We start from the raw sequence: 20889 nt of genomic DNA, 5'->3' as shown, positions 1-20889 counted from the left end.
CGGAACAGAGAATATCTCAAATGTGATTATCCTAACATTGTTAACAAACTTATGGTTAAAATAACTATATTTTTTTACATTAGTAGATAAGTTTGTTGTTATTATTAATCACCACATTTAACGTATTATTCACTTTATTACTTATTAAATCATTATAATTAAATTACACTTAATCTCTCATCTTAAGTAATCTAAAACTTTTAAATGTACTATATCAATAACTATAATCGTAAACATTATTTTTGTTGATTAAAAATTCTGATTGAAAAACATGGCTAGCACCATAATGGTTTTCATTATTTCAAAAGAGCCAACAATCCTAAACAAAATAATAATTTTCAATTCAACCAACCTTTATCCATAATTAACCAAAAAATTTAGCCACGGCTAGGCCACACAAAATTTTGTTCAAACTAGTCAACTAGTTGTCTCCACTTCACAATTGATGATTCTTAGGCATTGTGGGAGCCAATGAAAATAACTACCACCGTCCACATACTATATCCTACAGCCACAAGCTTTTTTTTAACAAAAGCCAGTTAAAGAAGTAAATGACCAAAACTAAGACAACTAATATTAAGTAAACACTTGAGTTTTGAAGAGTCGGTAACTATTAATTAATTAACAAAACATGATTTGACACATTTAATCGAAAATTGACATACTGAGTCTTCATTCATACTAGTTGTGATTTATGTTCAATTTTCAGAAAATATGTAAATATCAATATAATTTTTTTTTATAGAGATGGTGGTCTTTTCTGATCTTGTATGGGAGTGTATCTTTCCCTGATCTAAAATTTAACCTACTAAAAGAACAAAGTCAATTGTTATCATCTACATTAGATGAAAAAAGTCACTACATACTTCTACATATTTATTTAAAAAAATAATAGAATAGAAAATAAAAAATATCCTTATGGTTCATCAAAGGTTATTATTGTCTAAAAAAATGAAACCAAAGGTATATATTGTTGTAGATTAAATTAGATATTTATTTTTTTCCGTAGAAAATGACTTATGCTACGTTAGCTATTTAATTTTTAATTTTTTAACGTTAATTAAGTGTTCTCATATATTTTCTATATTTTTATTCTATTTAAATAAACATTTTTTTTAATTTTAAATATCGTTCATATTTTACTAAAATTAAAAAAAAAAAAATCCGAACTATAAAATAGATACGTATATATTGGGAACAAATTTGCTGTCCCCTTAGCTGAACTACTTTAGCTATTGTTCATCCATTTTGACAGCAATGTTTCTCCAATTTTCTTGTGACAGAACAATCAATTAAGCGACATTTGTCTTCAGTTGCGGTCGTGTTGGTATTTCGATCTTAGGTCCCTTCATGGGACCATATCATGCCAAATAAAATTTTATACATAAAATATATTTCAAAATATCTATTCTAATAAATATTAAAAAATTTAACTGCTTTATAGTGCAAGAAAAATAAAGATTATGAGTGTAAGTTAAAAAATTTATATATTCTCAATGCCTATTTTTATTTAATCTTAAGAATTAACTTTTATTTATTTATTTTACTTTGATACTTTATTTTTTTTGTTTCAATAACCAATTTCTCTATTTCAACATTTGGTCCCAATTTGGCTTATGTGTGAGTGTTGAATGTAGATTAAGAGAAGGATATTCTTTGTCTTGAATGTAATTTTAAAAGGGTTGGAACGACTTTGTTATTGAAGGATGTGTTAGCATAGAGAATGTTAGGTATCTACAAGTGTAAAATCATTCTTTGCTTTCTTTTTTCAACTTCATTTCGTTAGTTTTGAAATATGTATTTGCGGTCCAATAAAGGTTCCTATATATTCTAATTTAACTTTGTGTAATGGGACCAACGAATAAAGGCTCTCACGGCAAGAAATTCTAACTTGGCGTTGTCTGATTAATTAATATAAACAAAATGACTTAAATGAATATTATTTTTCATGTTCCTGGTTAGTCAGTTTTGATTTAGCTTCCTTTCTTTAGTGTTATTTATGCGAGTTTTATGCTTCATTTGCTATATTAGCATTATGTGTATGTTACATTGGTAACATTATTACTCTTCTTACTTAGGAATTAATGCTAAATACCAAAATTTAATTTTATACTATTGTAAATGGATTCAAATTTAAATTTGTGTGAAGTATTAAACTTATGGATAAATGTAGTAATTATATCTCATTATAAGTTGATATAAATGTTACATAATTTTCTCATATCACGAAGTTAATGTTGTTCTCATTATAAAATTCTACTTTAATAACATATTTACTAATAATTTGAAAGAATTTATTAAAATGTTTTTTTTTCCAATTTTTTTTTATATATTTTTCTTGTGACTACTATAGATAAATACATGTAAAATTTTATCCATACCACCGTAAATCTTTCTCAATATTATTTCCCAAAAAGATAAAATTGTATTCAATTAGAAAAAGGAGGTAGCATTGAAATTGTGACATACAAAAAAATAACTAATTTTTAAATATTAAAATTTAAAATTTAAGATTTTTGATTCGTTCTTAAAATATTTATCATCGATGTAACTAATTTTCTTGTTATGTTAAAAGGATAGGATAGCTGGTCTCAAGATTTAAAATTATTGGTTGAATTTTATCTTGTTTGTTAGATAAATCAGTGGTATAGATGTCACCGAAAGTAGAAATTGACGAGATTGCATAGATATTTTCGATTTTACTATTTATTTGTCAAGAATCTCAAAGAGTACTGCGATACTGTTCCTCTGTCAAGATATTCACTGACTTCTATTTTCATCGCCAGGTAAATCAACGGTACAAATTTTATCGGAAGTATCCAAAAATTGTACATTTGCTTTTATTTTAATTTTTGTGCACTTTTTTCATTTTCAATTTTGAAGAATAAGTATTAAAAAGAAAAAGATTTGGCATAAAGGGGAAGGCCATGTCATGTACAGAGAGAAAGACAGCTTGAAGACAGAATTCAGTTCCTCGCCGGAGCCATTGCCGTTAGCATTGTTCAACCAAATTCCTACTCTCTCTCGGGTTTCGCGGGATCTTAATAATAACACTCTTTTCACAACGCGGTAATAAGAATTCTCAGCTTCTTTCTACTAACTCAATTCTTCCACATTTTGATTTCTTCCTCGCCCTCGCTAAACCCTAAAACCCCCTTCCTTTCTTTCACCTCATGCCATGGATTTTACTGTTTTGCTCTGCAAATGCCTGAAATTGAGAAATTCAGGTACTTATAGAAGAAAAAAAAAAAAACTTTCCTTTTTTTTTTATATTTTTTTTCACGTGAGCTTTTGAGGGAAAACGTAATTATCTGCCGTGGGATTTGGGTCATCAGTAAACTTAAGGTGCAGGGAAATGATTTTTTTATTTTTTTATTTTATGTGTGTGTAAAGATTGTAGGGGTAACAAGGGGTTTTATTCGGTTGGTTGAGTAAGGTGGTGTTGAAAGCCTCTTGGTACCGAGTTTGACTCCTATGAAAAAAAAAATTTGTAGGGGTGAGACTTGTTTTCTGATTGATACAGATTTCTGGCAATTGAGGTTTTTGTTTTTGTTTTTAGGGGTTTTGAGTGAAGTGTTTGGGAATGGTTAGAAGGCTGATTGTTGGGCGTTGAAGTGAGGAAATGGATTCTGCAAGGAGTTGGCTTCAGAAGTTCCAGCCTCGAGATAAAACCAGGGCTGGTGCGAAGAAAAAGGAGGAGGAGGAGGATAGTAATGGAGGAAACCAGGATTTGAGTGCAGCAGTGGATGAAGCAGCGCTTTCCAGTGTCACCAAGCAGAAGGTGGCAGCAGCAAAGCAGTACATTGAAAACCATTACAAGGAGCAAAGGAAGAACCTTCAGGAGAGGAAGGAGCGGTATGGTTCAGTTTATCTCTGATTCTGATAAATGTTTTTTGTGTATTGGGAAACATCAATTGATGACACTTGCTTGTGACCACCTTCGAACCACTTGGGTATAGTTTTTAGTGAGCAGTTTATGCCTTTATGGCATTCCTCTCTGCTTCAGTGTTTTTCTTCAGGCCAGAGTTGTTTCCTGTCATTCCCATCTGCTGCTCTTAAATTCCATCTATATAGCTTATGCTGTTGATTGATACGAAATCTTTTACTTTTTGTCATGTAGAGAGTTGCTTTGTTGATATTTGTATACATCATATAGTATTTGTTTTCAGTATTGCCGTTGCACTTCTCCATCACTACATAGATATGACGAGATGTTAAATTTGGCACTTGGCTGCACTGATTTAGTGTTTGTTTTTCCAAGAGGACTTTTGAATGGCGTGTGCAATTGAAAATTGAAGTTGGCTTATGTCCTCACTGAGTTCAGTCTTATAACATTTGTAGTTGTAACTCAAATTTGTTAGTTATTGTTATTATTTCTGCCAGGAGGTTTGATTGTTTCTGGGAATTTTGGAGGACTATCCATAGAAAGAGGGAGTTGTTTTATTTTTTCTCCATGAAGTTAGTATGAGCAATTGCATCTACTGGGTTTGAGAAGATATCTCTCTATTATGTTCTTAAGGGGAGGGTTTAATGAGATCCAAGGCATTGGTTCATATTACAAGCTCATATACTATGGGAGCTATTAAGTTCTAATAATTTACTGGTTCAGAAACATACCATAGTGGGTTTTGGATTCCTCTCTCAACTTTATGTTGAGGTGCATCCGTGCATATGAAAATGGCTGGAACTGGATGTGTCATCTTGCTTGAATTTTAATGTGTATTGTGTTAGTTGGTTTGGCAAACATGTGATAAACTTTTATAACATCTCACTTGCTTATGACAGTCGAACCATCTTGGAAAGGAAGTTGGCTGATGCTGATGTCTCCGAGGAGGATCAAAACAATCTGCTTAAATTTTTAGAGAAAAAGGAAACTGAATATATGCGCCTTCAGAGGCATAAGATGGGTGTTGATGATTTTGAGTTATTAACAATGATTGGAAAAGGTGCATTTGGGGAGGTATGTACATGATTGTTGTTATGTCTGTTTGTGCTTTCTTCCTTCATCTTATGATCAATGTTTTAAATCCTGGATGGTGGCATGTAGCGGGGCTAGCCCCAAAAATACTATAGCAGGATAGTCGACATTTTTTTTATTTATTATTATTTTATATATGTATATATATATATATATATATATATATATATATATACATATATAGTTTATATAATGTATACTGTATACATATAAATTCTCAAAAGTGATAAAAGTTACTCAAAATTATCAACATTCATAATTAACAATAAAAAAACCATAGGTTTCTTGATTCTTGAAACATACAAGTAAATAGAAAATACCAACAAAAGTCAAATACAAGTTTCCTTGATAGGAATCATCAATCATCATCTTCTAAATCCAAGTCTTCTTTATCATTTTCACTGCTATTGCAACTGTAGATTTCATTTCTAGAAATTGAAATTCCAATAAATAGCTCCCCAAAAGGCCCTAATGTTTTTGTTCAGAGGACATTTTTGGAATCAAAACATAGCACCACTATGACTGCTTTTCAGGCTATTTGGTCCACTACAGATGCTACACTAAACCACTCAACTATCGCAGCAGCTGTAGTGAGCAGGTCTGCTCCGCACTGCCAGACCACTATAGTGGCACTACAACACTCAATTTAAAACCCTGCTTATGATTACTTATTTTATGTGTAAATTGAAATATAATGGTGGATTGTTTTACACTGGCTCTATCTATGGGATACTTTGGTATATATTATGCATTCTTTTGTATTCTTATTTAATTACATGCATAGTAACATTAAAGTGATTTTAAAGAGATAAACAAAACAAAATATTGTAATGGGGGATGTGGGCGTCCATAATGTTTTTATCACAATTTTCTGGGTATATCATTATTAATATTATTTTGTAAACTCTTATCAGGGATATTATGGTGTTATGTGAATAGTTTGGGACAATTGTTGTTACCACTTAGTAGGTGGCCACAACTACCAACGTCCTATTGCTAGCAGTAGTTTTTATTGGATTTCGCATTTTATTAATCAATATCTCTTCCATTCTCTAGCAATATAACCTTGCTACTTTGTTGGATGGGATTACAACATGTAAATGAAGAATGGTCCTTTTCTCCTCTCGTTTTTCATAATCTAACTCCAACTACATCTAACTCTGCTGTGCTGAGGAGACTCATGAACATATAGAAAGACTGATTTCTATTTGAAAAAAAAAAAAATGTAATTATAGTTTGAAGATTGTATATGCTGAAAACCTCTTTTGTGAACCACATATTCATTTTTAGATTATGTGTGTAAAAAGTGTAACAGAACTATCCAACTGATCCTGACCCCTTGCGTTTTCCCTGAAATTTGAATTTGTTCCAGGTCAGAGTCTGTAGGGAGAAGACAAGCGGTCATGTATATGCAATGAAGAAGCTTAAAAAATCAGAGATGCTTCGCAGAGGCCAGGTTTACAACATTGATCTGGCTAAATTTTGTTATTCCGGTTATTAGTAGTTTAAGTGTGTATGGTGAATAAGGCCATCATACTTAATCCCATTTGTTAATTTTTTCAGGTTGAGCATGTTAAAGCTGAAAGGAATCTCCTTGCAGAGGTTGACAGCAATTGCATTGTCAAACTTTATTGTTCTTTTCAGGATGATGAATATTTGTATCTTATTATGGAGTACCTACCGGGTGGGGATATGATGACTCTACTTATGAGAAAGGATACCTTGACTGAAGATGAAGCCAGATTTTATGTAGGAGAAACAATTCTGGCCATCGAATCTATACATAAACACAATTATATACATAGGTATTTACATGTTCATTTACTTTCAGAGTAGTCCTATTTCCTTAGTTATACCCAATACATTTAACTTCTTTTTATAGGGTTAGCTTCTAATTGAGTCTGGTATAACTTTGAGCTAATTTCCAGAATATCTGTTATATTTGTGAAGCTTATTGTGAGCTAATTTCCAGAATATCTGTTATAATTGTAAAGCTTATCTGATATAACTTTGAGTCTGTTTGATGTATGAAGTTGCATGTATATGTATGTGTTTATATTTTAAACTAAAGCAAACTTAATTAGTTATATAGTATAAGTTTGTCTATTCAATATTTTGTGTTACAGGGATATCAAGCCAGACAACTTATTACTTGATAGATATGGACACTTGAAATTGTCAGATTTTGGACTTTGTAAACCATTAGATTGTAGTACACTTGAAGAAAAGGATTTTTCTGTGGGTCAGAATGTGAATGGATCTACACAAAATGAAGAGCGCACAGCTCCCAAACGCTCACAACAAGAACAACTGCTACATTGGCAAATGAACAGGAGGACACTTGTAAGTTCACTGCTATAGTGCTATTATGTTCTGACTTAATTTTATTTGCTATGATTGTACACACAATTGTAAAACTTGATGCGGTGTTTTCCTTATATGTGGTGAAGTGTTTAAAGTCATATAATAATAAATTGTACATGTCAAACCCCTCTCCACCCACCCAACCCAAAATAAAAATAAAAAACATAAATGGCTGCATTTAACTATTGAGGTTATTTGTATGGATAGTGTTCCTCATGTGTTTAAGATAGTGTTCTTTTACATCTTGTGTGTGCTTGTAATTTTTAAATGTATAATCATTGCAGGCTTATTCCACAGTTGGTACACCAGATTATATTGCCCCAGAAGTTCTTTTAAAGAAAGGTTATGCGATGGAATGTGATTGGTGAGTTTTATGTGTGTGAATGTTGGCATATTATCAAATATCGATTTGTCTTTGCCATAGTGTATGTATATCATAGGATCCAATTTATCTTTTCATTCATTTCTAGTGATCCTTTCAATAATTTTCAAGTTTCAACACAATTTGGCATTCAAATTTCTTACTTCCATTCTTGGGATGCAATTTGGGGTGTTTTCCTTTTTTTTTAATTTTTATTATTATTATTATTATTATTATTATTATCATTTCCCTTTCAAATGTTTTGAAAACATATTGGATTTTGCTTAATTTATGTGGAGTATGTGAATATATAAGATCAGGGTTACATATTTTATTTTTAATGCAATGATTGTTACAAAATTCCCAGGTGGTCACTCGGAGCTATTATGTACGAAATGTTGGTGGGATATCCACCTTTTTATTCTGATGATCCGATGTTAACTTGTAGGAAGGTAATCTTTCTAATAGAAATGTTTCTTGTGACTAATGCTTGTTTGATATTCACTTTTGTTATTATGATAAATCTCTGCGGGACACTCTTAAAATTTATTTTGACTTTTGCTTTGCATTTATTTTGAACTTTTAGCTATAAGCTACTTTTCTGTCTATCAGTCTGTCTCTCTTTTTGTAGTTTCTATCAAAGTCTATTTTCTAGTATCAAATTGCTTGCTATGTTGCTTACCCTCATTTGGTTCATGTCTTTGGACTGATTTACTTGTAAATCAAGCTTATTTGACATTTTTGGTGTTATTAAATTCTTTGCACTGGATCTACATGATACACATGTTCATGCTATGATTAATTATAATAATAATAATAATTATTATTATTATTATTATTATTATTATTTATATTAATTGCAATTTGTACTAATGCAAATTGTACCATATGAAATATGGTAATGGTTATGAGGCTGAAAGCACTTTTACCCTAGTTCTTTTATTCCTTTGGTTGAGTTGGCTAGATAACTGAAACCATATAATACACGTCTTTCTTTTCTTCTTTCCCCTCAGGCTTCTTTTATTGAATGTTAATAAGCTGAAGATGAGTGAGGAAGCTAAATTTCTGAAAGTGAATGTTTACATCTATTAGAATTGAAAAAGAAACAGAGTATTTATAGAGCTGGAATACACAGCTCTGTATAAGGGATAAAGGTCACAATATAAATCCTAACTATAACAAACTATGACTGACTAGACAACCCAACTATCAGTAACAGAAAGTTGACTAGTTAGGACAGGATATAGTGCATGGCACTATATAGCAGTACATGCAACAACATATTCTGATATCTCTAACATACCCCCCTCAAGCTTAAGGTGGTTGATTGAGGAAAGTGAAATCTGACACTAGAAACTTGTTCCTCAAAGGAAGAAATCTGGTGGGAAAGAGCTTTGGTGAGGATGCTTGCACATTGTTCTTTTGAAGGAAAGTGAAGGATCTTTTGCTGTTTACTGATAACCTTTTCACTGAGAAAGGATAAATCAAGTTCCATGTGTTATGTCCTTGCATGGAGAATAGGATCGCGACTTGAGAGACACTGCTATTGTACTCACATTGTCATAGTAGAGTGTAGGAGTTGGCACAGAGACTGAGTTCATTGAGTAAAGTTTGAACTTTCATATCATTTTTAGACATCTCATGTGTTAGATAGTCAAGTTTGTTTTTTCCTTTTTGGTTTAGTGTGTTATGTTTCATCTGATCTATTTTGAAAATTTTAATTGTAAAATGACTTAATGTGTGCTTGGTTTTCCTCTTTCCCGCTTCCCAAAGCTCATTCAATGTGAATCCACCTCTCACATGTCATATTCACGTTGAATGGAACTATACAGGAAATCAAGCACACCTTTTGGATTCTGTAAGGAGTACACTTTCTAAGAGTGCAGAGTGGATCAACATTGATATTTAAAATGCATTCTTTATATTTTTATGAAGTAAAAGCAATCTGATAGCAATGCCTGGATTTTTGGAAGCTAATTCTTTCAATTTGTTCATCAATGGTAATCTGTTAGAGATTCCCAAGTATCAATGGTTAGTTACAATAGAGTATCAATAGTTAAAACTTAAAAAAATTAGTGTGTTTGAGAACATATTTGCATCATTGCATATGGGCGCATTCACACTTTCCAAAGCATGAAATGAAGAAGCAGAATGTCCGTTTGGATGGTTTGAACTGATAACCAGACACACTGTTAGTTAGAGGGGTTGGAATTTGGAAAGACATGCATTTAGCTTAAAATAGGAGTGGAGTGGCATTGAGATTTGCTAGAACAAAGCTGCAGCTCAGATGTTAAGGGTGGAGAAGAGATCTTTCTTCTTGATTTATTTATTTTTTCCAGTCAAGCATTAAAATCCCTTTTGTTTTTCCTCAATTATCATGAGAAAAAAGTTTTCCTAACATACTCTATAGCATTGTGCGACCTACACTTTAGAGTAGCAAAATTCTGTTAACATAATATTTCTTATTTTTGTTCTCAATTTTATAGAGTATGCTAATCTTGGTTTCTCTTTTGTGCAGATAGTAAATTGGAAAACTTACCTGAAATTTCCTGAAGAAGCTAGGCTATCCCCAGAAGCTAAAGATCTTATTAGTAAACTTCTGTGCAATGTCAATCAAAGGCTGGGGTCAAAAGGTGCATATGAAATAAAGGTGTTGTATGGTGTGTCATTTTCTAAATTCTTAGATTTGCTATATTATTCTTTTGGTTATGGAGTTTACCTTTTTGCTGCAATCCTCTTTAGGCTCATCCATTCTTCGAAGGTGTTGACTGGGATAAGTTGTATCAAATGGAAGCTGCATTTATTCCTGAGGTTAATGATGAGTTAGATACTCAGAATTTTGAAAAGTTTGATGAGGTATTTGAGTCTCTTATATTCTCCCTTTGTATAGCTAGTTGTCAGCCATTTGCCTTGTTCACTTTTTCTCATTTTATATTTTGCATCTGTAGTCTGACAGCCAAACTCAATCGTCATCAAGATCTGGTCCATGGAGGAAGGTAATCTTAAGTGTTTCCTCTCCGTTGGAAATTTTTACCAAGTTATTTGTAGAGCTAGTTTGCTAGAGTCACCTTTTGGTTGATATGATGACAAAGTAGTATGTTTTTCATGTTCAATCCCTACTCTTTTTTCATAGTAAAGGGAAGAGCAGAGAAATAAGTTAGTCGTCATTGTTTTCTTTATACTTTGAATTACTTTGCATGGCTATGAATTGTAAGTTGTTGGTATGTCTTTTAGTCATCATGAACTGAAATAGTAGTTGAGATGGTATAAACCATAGGCAGGACTCACTGTGGTAGTAGGAAATATCTTGTGAGCTGTCAGCTTGCTTGGCATTACTTTATCAAAAGTTTTATTTGTTCTCCTTTCACTTTTAGTGACATTTTGGCTTTAGAAATTACTTGGCTAATTTCAATCTTGACTAAAACTTTTTCAGACTCTTGTTATGAATAATGTCTTGGCATTGCACTTCTGATATCTAACTAATATTACACTCAATAAAACAAGAATTCACACTTTTCCTGAATTGTTAGGAAACTTGAGTTATGGCTCAAGTAGCAGTGTGTATTTGTTAGGCTTTGCTGATGTCCATGCTAGGTTAACAATAACTTTCATGATTTAGGGTTGTTATCTGCATAAATCTGAAATGTGTGATTTTATACTCAAAGGAATTCTTGTTAACTCGTAATAAAAAACTTGTTAGTGTTTAACTTTCTATTAGAAATGGCCAATGGGTATCTTGTAGTTCTAATTGTTGTTTATTTTGTTTTTTACCTGACATCTGTCACAATTTTAATATTTTTCTTTATGTCTTGTAATTCTCTATCTTAAAATCTTCAGTTTGTTAATTTCAGTTGTTGTATCACCCCTATCCCTATCCATTTCTTTATCTTATTCTTATGTTGTTTGAGATGTTACAGATGCTTTCGTCTAAGGACTTGAATTTTGTTGGATACACATACAAGAACTTTGAAATTGTCAACGATTATCCAGTTCCTGGGATGGGTATATCTCTTTTTTCTCTTTTCACTGCTTCAAGTTGTTTTATGTTAATATGTCTGCCAAGAGGTTGTATTTTGGCTATGGTCATGCTATTATGCTTATTTGTTAGATATCTTTTATTTCCAACTCTTTGTGAAGATATTTCCAACTTAGATACATTAACCAAAAGTGTAAATTGTTCAAGTCAGTAAGTGATTATTACATTAACAAATGATAACATTGTTAAGCATTATTCTTTTGGTTAATGCTCCTCGAGGGAGTTTATTTTACCAAGAGTTCCAAAATGAATAAATATATGACTTCCCATTTTGTTCTCTATATGTTGAAACAAGGATCAATTTGAAAGAACATATTCTATCACAACCTTAACTATAGTTCTATCTGTTTCAACTTTCTTATTTTTTTTCTCTTTCCAGACTTAGCTTGTAAATAGCCCGTGATCTGTCTCTTTGAAACATATGATTTTGTTGGGGATAAAGATAAATTAAAATGAAAAGAAGATAACAAACCAGGAGGATCCAAATGCCTCCTTACAGCAAAAGAAACAATGATGATAACATCGTCGTTACTAGTTAAACCAAGAATTACATGCAAATTAGGGAAATTAAGCTACAGGCACAAACATTATGTGCAAAATTTGGTCGGTCCAGATGATTAGATCTGGCCGATCTGGCATATGATTCATTCCATCTTCTGAGGCTGTACGGCCAAGATATTATTGGAACTGTATCAAACCAGAGTTTCACATCAATGAGGTGACATGTCTTCTCAAGCAGGAATGTAGAAACATAAATTGGTGGGGTTATGTTAAAAGGGAAAAATGTTTGAATTTTTGTGTTTGTCTTTGTGCTGATTCATTTAATGTTCTGGAAGGCCGTGTGTTTTGTTCTTTTGCGTTGACTTTGCCTTCCTCTTGCCTCACAGCTGAACTGAAGAAGAAACCGTCCAAGCCAAAGAGGCCATCCATCAAATCACTTTTTGGTACGCTTTCTTTTAGTTTGTGTTGCTCTTTGTATGGTACACCTTTGTGTTTCTTGTATGCAACCATATAAATCTTTTCATGTGATCAACATGATAGATTATGATTTGTGATTTGTGAATCAGAAACACCAGAAGAGACTGATATGTCTGCAAATAATGAAGGAAGCTTTTTAAAGCTCTTGCCCCCCCAGTTAGAGGTATCATCTCATCGTGACAAGAATCTTCCTCCCAGGCCCTAACAAGCCAATCACGTGATCTATCCAGTCTGACACTGTAGGAATCATAACACATAGCATTTTCACTATTTCCACCCTTAAAATACCATTCTTCTTCGTTTACACTAATGCCTTGGACCAGTCTCTTGTCACTGGCCACAACTATTGATTTGTACATCACTTACTTCGTCTTCGTTGCTACACTAAACAGATACCCAATGTCAATGAATACTACTGGCTACCATGTATATTCGCCTTCTCTTTTGCGTTAATGATAGCAAAGCATTTATCCCTGTAATATTGGAGTGTAATGACTGATAAATTATTTACCAGAACCAGACCTGTTTGAATTTATTTTAACTGCCAATAATCTGCATTTTTTTATGGTTATTTATTTATTTATTTAATTTCTTATTATTATTATGGACGAGGTTCCTCTAAATTAAGAGAGGTATGCTTCTCTTTTGATAAGTTTTTTCATAAGCACTTATAAGAAAGAAAAAAATATGTTTTCTACAAGTTTAAATTAGTTTATGCATATTAGTTTTTTTTTCTTTTCTAAATATTGTTAATCTATATATAAATTAATTTTAGTTTATAAAGCAATTTATTTTATTTTATTTTCTATAAGTGTTTACTTATAGAAGGTATTAAGTTATGTGTACTTCTTTACTTACACTTTAGAGTCATTGGCGTACCTTTTCCATTTCGTTGTTATTTTCTGCACACTGATTTTTTTTGTAATCTTTAGTCAAGTTAGAAGACATGGGTGTTTATTACGTACAACACGTGAAAAATTATTTTGGTATCTCTGTTTTTGTGTATTGTTTTTACCCTTGACTTGATATCTTTTCTCATATGGAAATTATATTTCTCTCTCTCTCTCTCTCATTTTTTTAATGCATTATACTTGCATTACTTCCTTTCATTAATATAACAAGTCAGGAATTGAAATGTGATTTTTCAAATAAGAGAGAGTGCCGGATTTGGTAAGCACCAACTTTCAAAAGTTGATTTAATTATCCCTATTCTAATATAAACATTTGGCCACTTAGTATTATTGCTGGCTTTTGTTTAACATCATGACATCACCTCTTATGCCAGAATTGAATGAACATAGTTTTATTGTTATATGGCACCGGCAAATGATATCAAATAATTTTGAGATTAAAAATATTAACCTCAAAATTCCCAGTTTCAATCAAGAAGCATTTTTTCACTTGGTCTGGCTGTGGAAGTGACACTTCTCATCAATCATAATATATTTGCTAGAACTCTAGAACCTATAATTTGCCTCAAACTTGCTATTCATTAATTGATCAAGAATTTACGCCAGACATTACATTAGTTTTCCATTTTCTATAACAGACGTACTTTTTTTTTTTGACACAACAAATAGTGCATTAACATGAATTAGAGGACTTTTGACTGTTGAGAGGGTCAAAAAGTTTAAAATATTCGTAGATATAATATTTTCTATGTAATCATAATAATTCGCCAAAAAAAGCACCCGAACTTAAAGTTATTGCAGGCAAATACAAGACAGTAAAGATTGATTGCTGTAGGGACCATTACTGGAAGAATGATTCGAATATGCTGCTGAAACTATGCTTACATAGTAGATACTATTTCTTTTATTTGGCTTCTTAAATTTTATAATGATAATAATAAATATAAAAATTACTATCACTATAATTACTTGGACTGCATATGATTTATACATTTTTTAGCAGTATAAAAATGTTGCATAACTATTACATTTTTTAAAACAACCTTGCTCATCATTATCCTTTGGACAATAGTTAAACAATCAAAAATAGATTTTTCTTTATCAAAAAATTTAACATTTAAAATTAGTAATATGTTCCTATTGTGATTTATTGACTTTTCATCATTAACTTAAGTGAATACTTAGAAAACCGTTATTAAATTAGTATTTACATCACTAAACATAGGTGACTATTTAAAAAACAAACCTGTAAAAAAATCAATGTATTCACAAACTATTTTATCTTTATAACTATTTAGGAACCACTCTTCCTTTTCCAATATTTTTTTTATTTAGTTTATTTTCTACTTAATCATAACTAAATATCTCACACTCTTAAAGTAGAGAACCACTGTATTATCTCTCTTTTTATTTTATTTTTATTTTGTAAAATACACATAGGCACTGGGTACCCCTTTTACTCTAATACAGAAAAAGTGGATGAGTAGTTAAAATAATCTTACTCGGATATTCTACAATCAAAATTAACTTCTCTCACCTTTCATTCCATAGAATTTTCTTGGAGACAAACACTTTCTTTACCTAAAATTAAGCAACAATAGATGACTGGCTCCTTATCATAGTTCAAACATTTGATTTCTTTACACATTTACAGTGACACTGATGCTTTATTTTATGCATTGGAACGGTCCCATGCTTTATTTTATTTTATTTTTCTAAACATAAAATAATGGTATTCTAAAGTATAGCCAGTGAAGCTATTTCTAATCAAGCAGCCTGAATCAGGAAAATGTCAAAATGACAAAATACCATGAACCAGCCCATAGATAGGGAAACCATTATTTTCATGTGCCGTGTCGTTTAAAGCATATATGCAAAACAAAAATAAATAAATTTATTATTAGTAAAATATATTTATCAATTTTGTCCATAATTAATTTCTACTGAAAAATTTGACCAATTATCTTTATTGAATTCTTTCTTTTCAAATTTTTTTTCTTTCACAATTCTCAAATATAAAACTTTTGCTCAAATAAACTTATCGGTTGACCCACAATAGTACCCAATTACGCAATGTACACAATACGAGTCGGCAAGCTTACAAATCAATCATCATTAACTATATGTTGTTTATTAATCAGGAGACTCGCATTCTAATAAAAATTATGCAATAAGGTTTGAATATTAAACTGTCATTGTTGCATGGTAAAATAATTAGCACGGTCGTTCCCTTCCCCTGCAGCCATAATAAACTAACATAGCAATCACTTTCATCTAAAAGGTGGTTTAATAACTGAATTAATGTAGTATGTTATTATCGGTTAATAATCAAGGGTAACTGTGCAGAAGGGGTTAACCTACTTTTAATGATATGAAGTCTCATTAACCTAACCAACTACCCCAATTTAAACTTTGCTATTAATTGCTCAAATTAATAAATGCTACTAAATACATTAACCCTACGTGGGAGAGATGTACCTTTTGAGGATTGAAAAGTGTTCAATGGTATAAAGACATATTGCTCACGAAATACCTGAATCCATCAACATTTCAATGTGTAATATTTATTTGTTGAGAAAGAAAGTAATCTAGATTAAGCTATACGTGTAACTTTAATCTAATATTATCTATATATATATATGGTTTGAAAATCAAATCATTGTCAAGATATCTCAAAAAAAAAAATTATTTATCAATTGTGTTGATATGTTGGTTGACAGTTACGTATATGTAAGCAAAATAGCAATTTTGATTCCTTTTAACAAAAATAAAAAATAAACTAAAAAGCAATGTTTGATTCCTGTAATATTCCCCCTTCCAATTTATCTTATCTTAAGCTCCACCTTTTCTGTGCCTCCATTCTCATTTAAAATAGCCTCTCATAAAATTGAAGTATTTTATCGTTAGCATGAAAGATAGTTTAGAAAATATAAAATTAAAAAAAATTAAATAAAGTTAATCAACATTCTTAATTTACATAAACTAACTTTATATATATGAGTCCGGAGAAATTACATCAAATCAGTGTGGCTGAATAATTTCCATTAATTTCACTGATAACCATAACCAACGTAATCTGTGACCTGGGATTTTGATAATTGCAACTCCTGAGTGCCCTTTGCCAAGTCAGAGACCATTAAGATAAACAACTCAAAAGCAATTTTCACCATAGTTTTTCATGACATTAATCATATTATTTATACAGGGTAGTTGCTCCTTCTCCATCGCCATAGTCACGACAAAACAAAAACGTCCTTCTCATATCTATTTACATCAACTTTGAAAATTAGCTCAAACAGTTAAACCATGTAATTAAAAGCTTCAAAACACTAATCTTCATTAATATAATGGTAAAATCACTGCCAAATCGACGTGTAATGATGGGCTTCTAGTCACTTATCTTTTTCCAAATGGCTTCATTATGCCGGCCATCCCATGGAATTGGCAATGTCATCCACAATACAATACAATCCTCCATTTTTTTTTTCTTTTTTCTCATCAAATTTCGCCTTTAAAAGTGACATAAACCTCTTCTTCAAAGCCCCTCTTACACCATCTCCTTCTTTGTGTCTTTCTACATGTTAATTTCTTTTCCCTATATCATAAATTTCTTTACATAATTAGCATATAGAAACATTTGATATCCTTCTATATGATGAAAGTGGGGTTTGAAGTGGTTCATGCAAATCCAAACATGATTCGTACACACATGCATGAAACATGGGATCACTACTCAAATATTATTACTACTACCTTGCCATTTTCAGCTCCAACCCCATCAAGTCCATATCCAAAGCCAGCAACAGAAAACCTAAACTTGGGGCAGAATAATGAACTCTCTGATTGGATGGAGGAGCACATTAGTGACATCACTAAGCACCTTGTTGAAGACATGCCACAAACCACTTCTGATCATACCTTGATGGCTAATACCCCAACAAGGGTTTCCCTTTCTCATCACAACCTTGTTATTCCCTCTCTTTCACCCAGCTTCACTCAAAGAAAACTCTCATGTTCTAGACCCCAATTTGACTCCTTCACCAACGACCCTCCAAATAACAACTTCAATCACCACCTTCAAACAAACACTTCAAGTTTAGATCACATTCATAACCACAATGTTTGTGACCAAGGGTTGAACCTCATAACCCTCCTAATGGAGTGTGCAGTGGCAATCTCAGTTGAAAACCTAGGTGAGGCTCATAGGATGTTGCTTGAGCTAACACAAGTGGCATCACCCTACAAACCATCATGTGCTGAGCGTGTTGTTGCTTACTTTGCAAAGGCCATGGCTAGCAGGGTGATGAACTCATGGCTTGGTGCGTGTTCCCCTTTGGTTGATCACAAGAGCATCAACTCATCATTCCAAGTGTTCAACAACGTTTCCCCTTTCATCAAATTTTCCCACTTCACTTCCAACCAGGCAATTCTCGAGGCAGTGAGCCATTGTGAGTGCATCCACATCATTGACTTGGACATCATGCAGGGTCTGCAATGGCCAGCTTTTTTCCACATATTAGCCACCAGAATGGAGGGTCCACCACAGGTCACAATGACAGGTATTGGAGCCTCAATGGAACTCCTTGTTGAGACAGGAAAACAGCTCTCAAACTTTGCAAGAAGGCTCGGCATGTCACTCAAGTTCAACCCCATTGCAAGCAAGTTTGGAGAGGTTGATGTGTCCATGTTGCAAGTGAAGCCTGGTGAGGCTGTGGCAGTGCATTGGTTGCAGCATTCACTCTACGATGCAACTGGTCCTGATTGGAAAACACTGAGGCTCCTTGAGGAGTTGGAGCCAAGAATCATCACATTGGTGGAGCAAGATGTGAACCATGGAGGGGCTTTCTTGGATCGGTTTGTGGCCTCCTTGCACTACTACTCTACACTCTTTGATTCTCTTGGAGCATACTTGCACCATGATGATTCTAACAGGCACCGTGTGGAGCATGGACTTCTCTCTAGAGAGATCAACAATGTGTTGGCCATAGGGGGGCCTAAGCGGAGTGGTGAAGAAAAGTTTAGGCAGTGGAGAAGTGAGCTTGCAAGGCACTGTTTTATGCAGGTTCCAATGAGTGCCAATTCAATGGCTCAAGCGCAGTTGATACTGAACATGTTTTCACCAGCTTATGGGTATAGCCTTGCACAAGTTGATGGCACATTAAGGCTTGGATGGAAGGATACAAGCTTGTACACAGCTTCTGCATGGACCTGCACTGCTTCTAGATAGCTAAGCTAGTTAGGTGGCTTAGTTATGGTTCCTAGCTTTTGGTCTTAAACCAGTTTAATTGTTCAAACAACTATATAGCTGGAGAATTGAGTTGTATATTGAGAAAATTGATTGCAACTTTTTAGGGAATAAAAAACAATTCTGTAGCCAATATAGCCATATTCATGTTCACACGATTTATGATATGATTTTCTTAATATCTAGTTAGCTTTTATTGTTGAGGAGAAAAGTTAAATATAGTTGCTCAGGTGTTTTTGCGTCAGCAAAATTGAAATTTTACTTTGGTAAACCTTCATACAATCTTTATTACCTAGATTTCTTGTATAAAACTCTAAAATCTGATTAGAGAATAATATTAAAAATATCTAAGATAAACTATTAGGATTAACTTCATAGAAGAAAGTGTAACTAATTAACTTTTCCGCCAAAAGTTTATATATATATATATATATATAAAGGGACCCCTTAACTAAGGTACATATATTTACTTCCATTCTTGCGAACACTAAAGGCACTAACTAAAATATCAGAGTGTTTGGAAGTGTCATCACTGGAGTTCAAGATTGTTACCGCAAGAATCACCACTTCACCACTGTAATCGGAACTTGCCCCTACTTAAACAATCAAGACAGATGCTGGAAACCTAATGCTTCACTGAACATCCTAACAGAAATTTGGTAATAAGTCCAATCATGCCTTGAGTTAAAAAAAAAAAAAAAAACTCTAAGAAATTATATATGCACGTGTTTGATAACCCATCAATTACAAGAAACTCAGACTTGTTTTTGATCAATTTTCTCTTTCTGATGTGGTTTTAAGGACCAACTTGGATCAAATCCAAACATTCACTTATGTTTAGTCAAATTCTACTGTCTACACAAAAGTTACTGAATGTGGGTATGTTACCAACTTTTTCTTCTACTTTTTTTTGGGCCTGATGAAGGTATGGGAATCTTTCTACTTTCCATCTTCTTGTCTCTCATTGGATGCTTCCGTATCTCGTTCAACCACATGACTAAACGTGGAAATTAAATGCCATTTTTTTTTTCTTCTGTGGTCCCAATATGTTGTTTAAATTTAGGCACGCACCTGCGTAGGCCTCTCTCTATTTGGATGAACAAATTTGCCAAGTTGAAGTAGAACAATAGATGAGTTATAACTTTCATATGTTTCATTTGGTTCCATGTACGTGTGAACAACCAATTATGTTGTTTCAGGCAGATCTCGATGATGACTAGTTAGAAGTTAGGTGTAACACTCCATTTAATATCGAACCTGTTGAATTAATGTCGTTTTTTTATAACCTATGATACTATTGCATGTCTTGCGGAAAATGTTTACTATAGTCGAAGAATGAATAGGGAAGAAACGCGCGTTTCATGCTAAATAATATTTTTATGCACGATGAATTCTATTCTTAGTTTTGCTTTTTATATATAATGTTAGGTAAAAATGTAAAAGAAAACAGGAACGAGATGAGCAGTGCAATGAATTTGTTATTGATGACTAAGTTCTTATTTGTTGTAATGTTAAAAAAAAATCATGTTTTTTCAATATTAAAAAAATATTACATACAAGTAATTGCATATATGATTCAATTTATTAATGTTACAGTCATGGGAATTGTGTTTTTTTGAGGAATAATGTTATATTCCTAAGAAAAAGATATGCGGGAATAAATGATATTCTTAATGGCACGGTTTAAAAAATTATTCTTAATTATGAATAATACTTTTGAAAACGTGTATGTCCACGATTGATATTTTGCATCATTTAAAACTTATTCTCAGAAATATGTAATTATAAGACAAAAACATTTTTAAGATTTTTTCCCCCTACCCACTATAACTACCTAGTAGTATACTCGCTCTTGGAAGAGTTCAATTACTCCTAATAAATTGGTTTAAATGTGTTTTTCGTGTTTTAATGTGTGATTGTAGTTTTCAAAATTTTGATCGAGTAATTTTAGTTTATCAAGTATTATAATTGTATAATTTTGATCTTTTAATTTTTAATTAAATAATTTTAATTTCT

At 32.4% G+C, this 20889-nt stretch overlaps 2 protein-coding genes across 4 annotated transcripts; both read left to right on the top strand.

Moving 5' to 3' along the window:
* The first annotated feature begins 2767 nt into the window (after positions 1-2767).
* LOC109791592 (uncharacterized) lies at positions 2768-13258 on the top strand. 3 transcript variants are annotated; one of them, XM_020350903.3, is made up of 15 exons: positions 2768-2786; positions 2919-3069; positions 3560-3855; positions 4786-4960; positions 6351-6434; positions 6542-6783; positions 7105-7321; positions 7627-7706; positions 8071-8155; positions 10222-10353; positions 10446-10559; positions 10652-10699; positions 11621-11705; positions 12627-12683; positions 12807-13258. In XM_020350903.3, exons 3-15 carry the CDS (start codon positions 3623-3625, stop codon positions 12920-12922), a joined length of 1668 nt encoding a protein of 555 aa, XP_020206492.1. In that variant the 5' UTR covers positions 2768-2786; positions 2919-3069; positions 3560-3622; the 3' UTR covers positions 12923-13258. The 3 variants fall into 3 exon arrangements, with proteins under 3 accessions (XP_020206492.1, XP_082915727.1, XP_029125391.1); XM_083059601.1 differs by lacking the exon at positions 2768-2786 and having other exon boundaries at positions 2890-3069; XM_029269558.2 differs by lacking the exons at positions 2768-2786; positions 2919-3069 and adding an exon at positions 3109-3227.
* Positions 13259-17039: 3781 nt separating this feature from the next.
* On the top strand, positions 17040-19101 carry LOC109811817 (scarecrow-like protein 23). Its single transcript, XM_029272887.2, has one exon. It carries the CDS (start codon positions 17281-17283, stop codon positions 18853-18855), a length of 1575 nt encoding a protein of 524 aa, XP_029128720.1. The 5' UTR covers positions 17040-17280; the 3' UTR covers positions 18856-19101.
* Positions 19102-20889: the final 1788 nt, after the last annotated feature.

The sequence above is a fragment of the Cajanus cajan genome, chromosome 7 (assembly GCF_000230855.2).
Source record: "Cajanus cajan strain Asha chromosome 7, NIPB_CcT2T_4, whole genome shotgun sequence".
NCBI classification, from domain to species: domain Eukaryota; kingdom Viridiplantae; phylum Streptophyta; class Magnoliopsida; order Fabales; family Fabaceae; genus Cajanus; species Cajanus cajan.
The sequence above is the reverse complement of the archived record's forward strand: the minus strand, read 5'-3'. Positions and strand labels throughout refer to the sequence as shown.

Excerpts from the sequence above, each read along its gene's own strand:
- LOC109811817 (XM_029272887.2), top strand. The coding sequence starts at position 17,281 with ATGATGAAAGTGGGGTTTGAAGTGGTTCATGCAAATCCAAACATGATT.
- LOC109791592 (XM_020350903.3), top strand. The coding sequence starts at position 3,623 with ATGGATTCTGCAAGGAGTTGGCTTCAGAAGTTCCAGCCTCGAGATAAA. Across the intron at positions 4,961-6,350 it reads GAAAAGGTGCATTTGGGGAG|GTCAGAGTCTGTAGGGAGAA; the intron begins GTATGTACATGA and ends AATTTGTTCCAG. Across the intron at positions 10,560-10,651 it reads ATTTTGAAAAGTTTGATGAG|TCTGACAGCCAAACTCAATC; the intron begins GTATTTGAGTCT and ends TTGCATCTGTAG.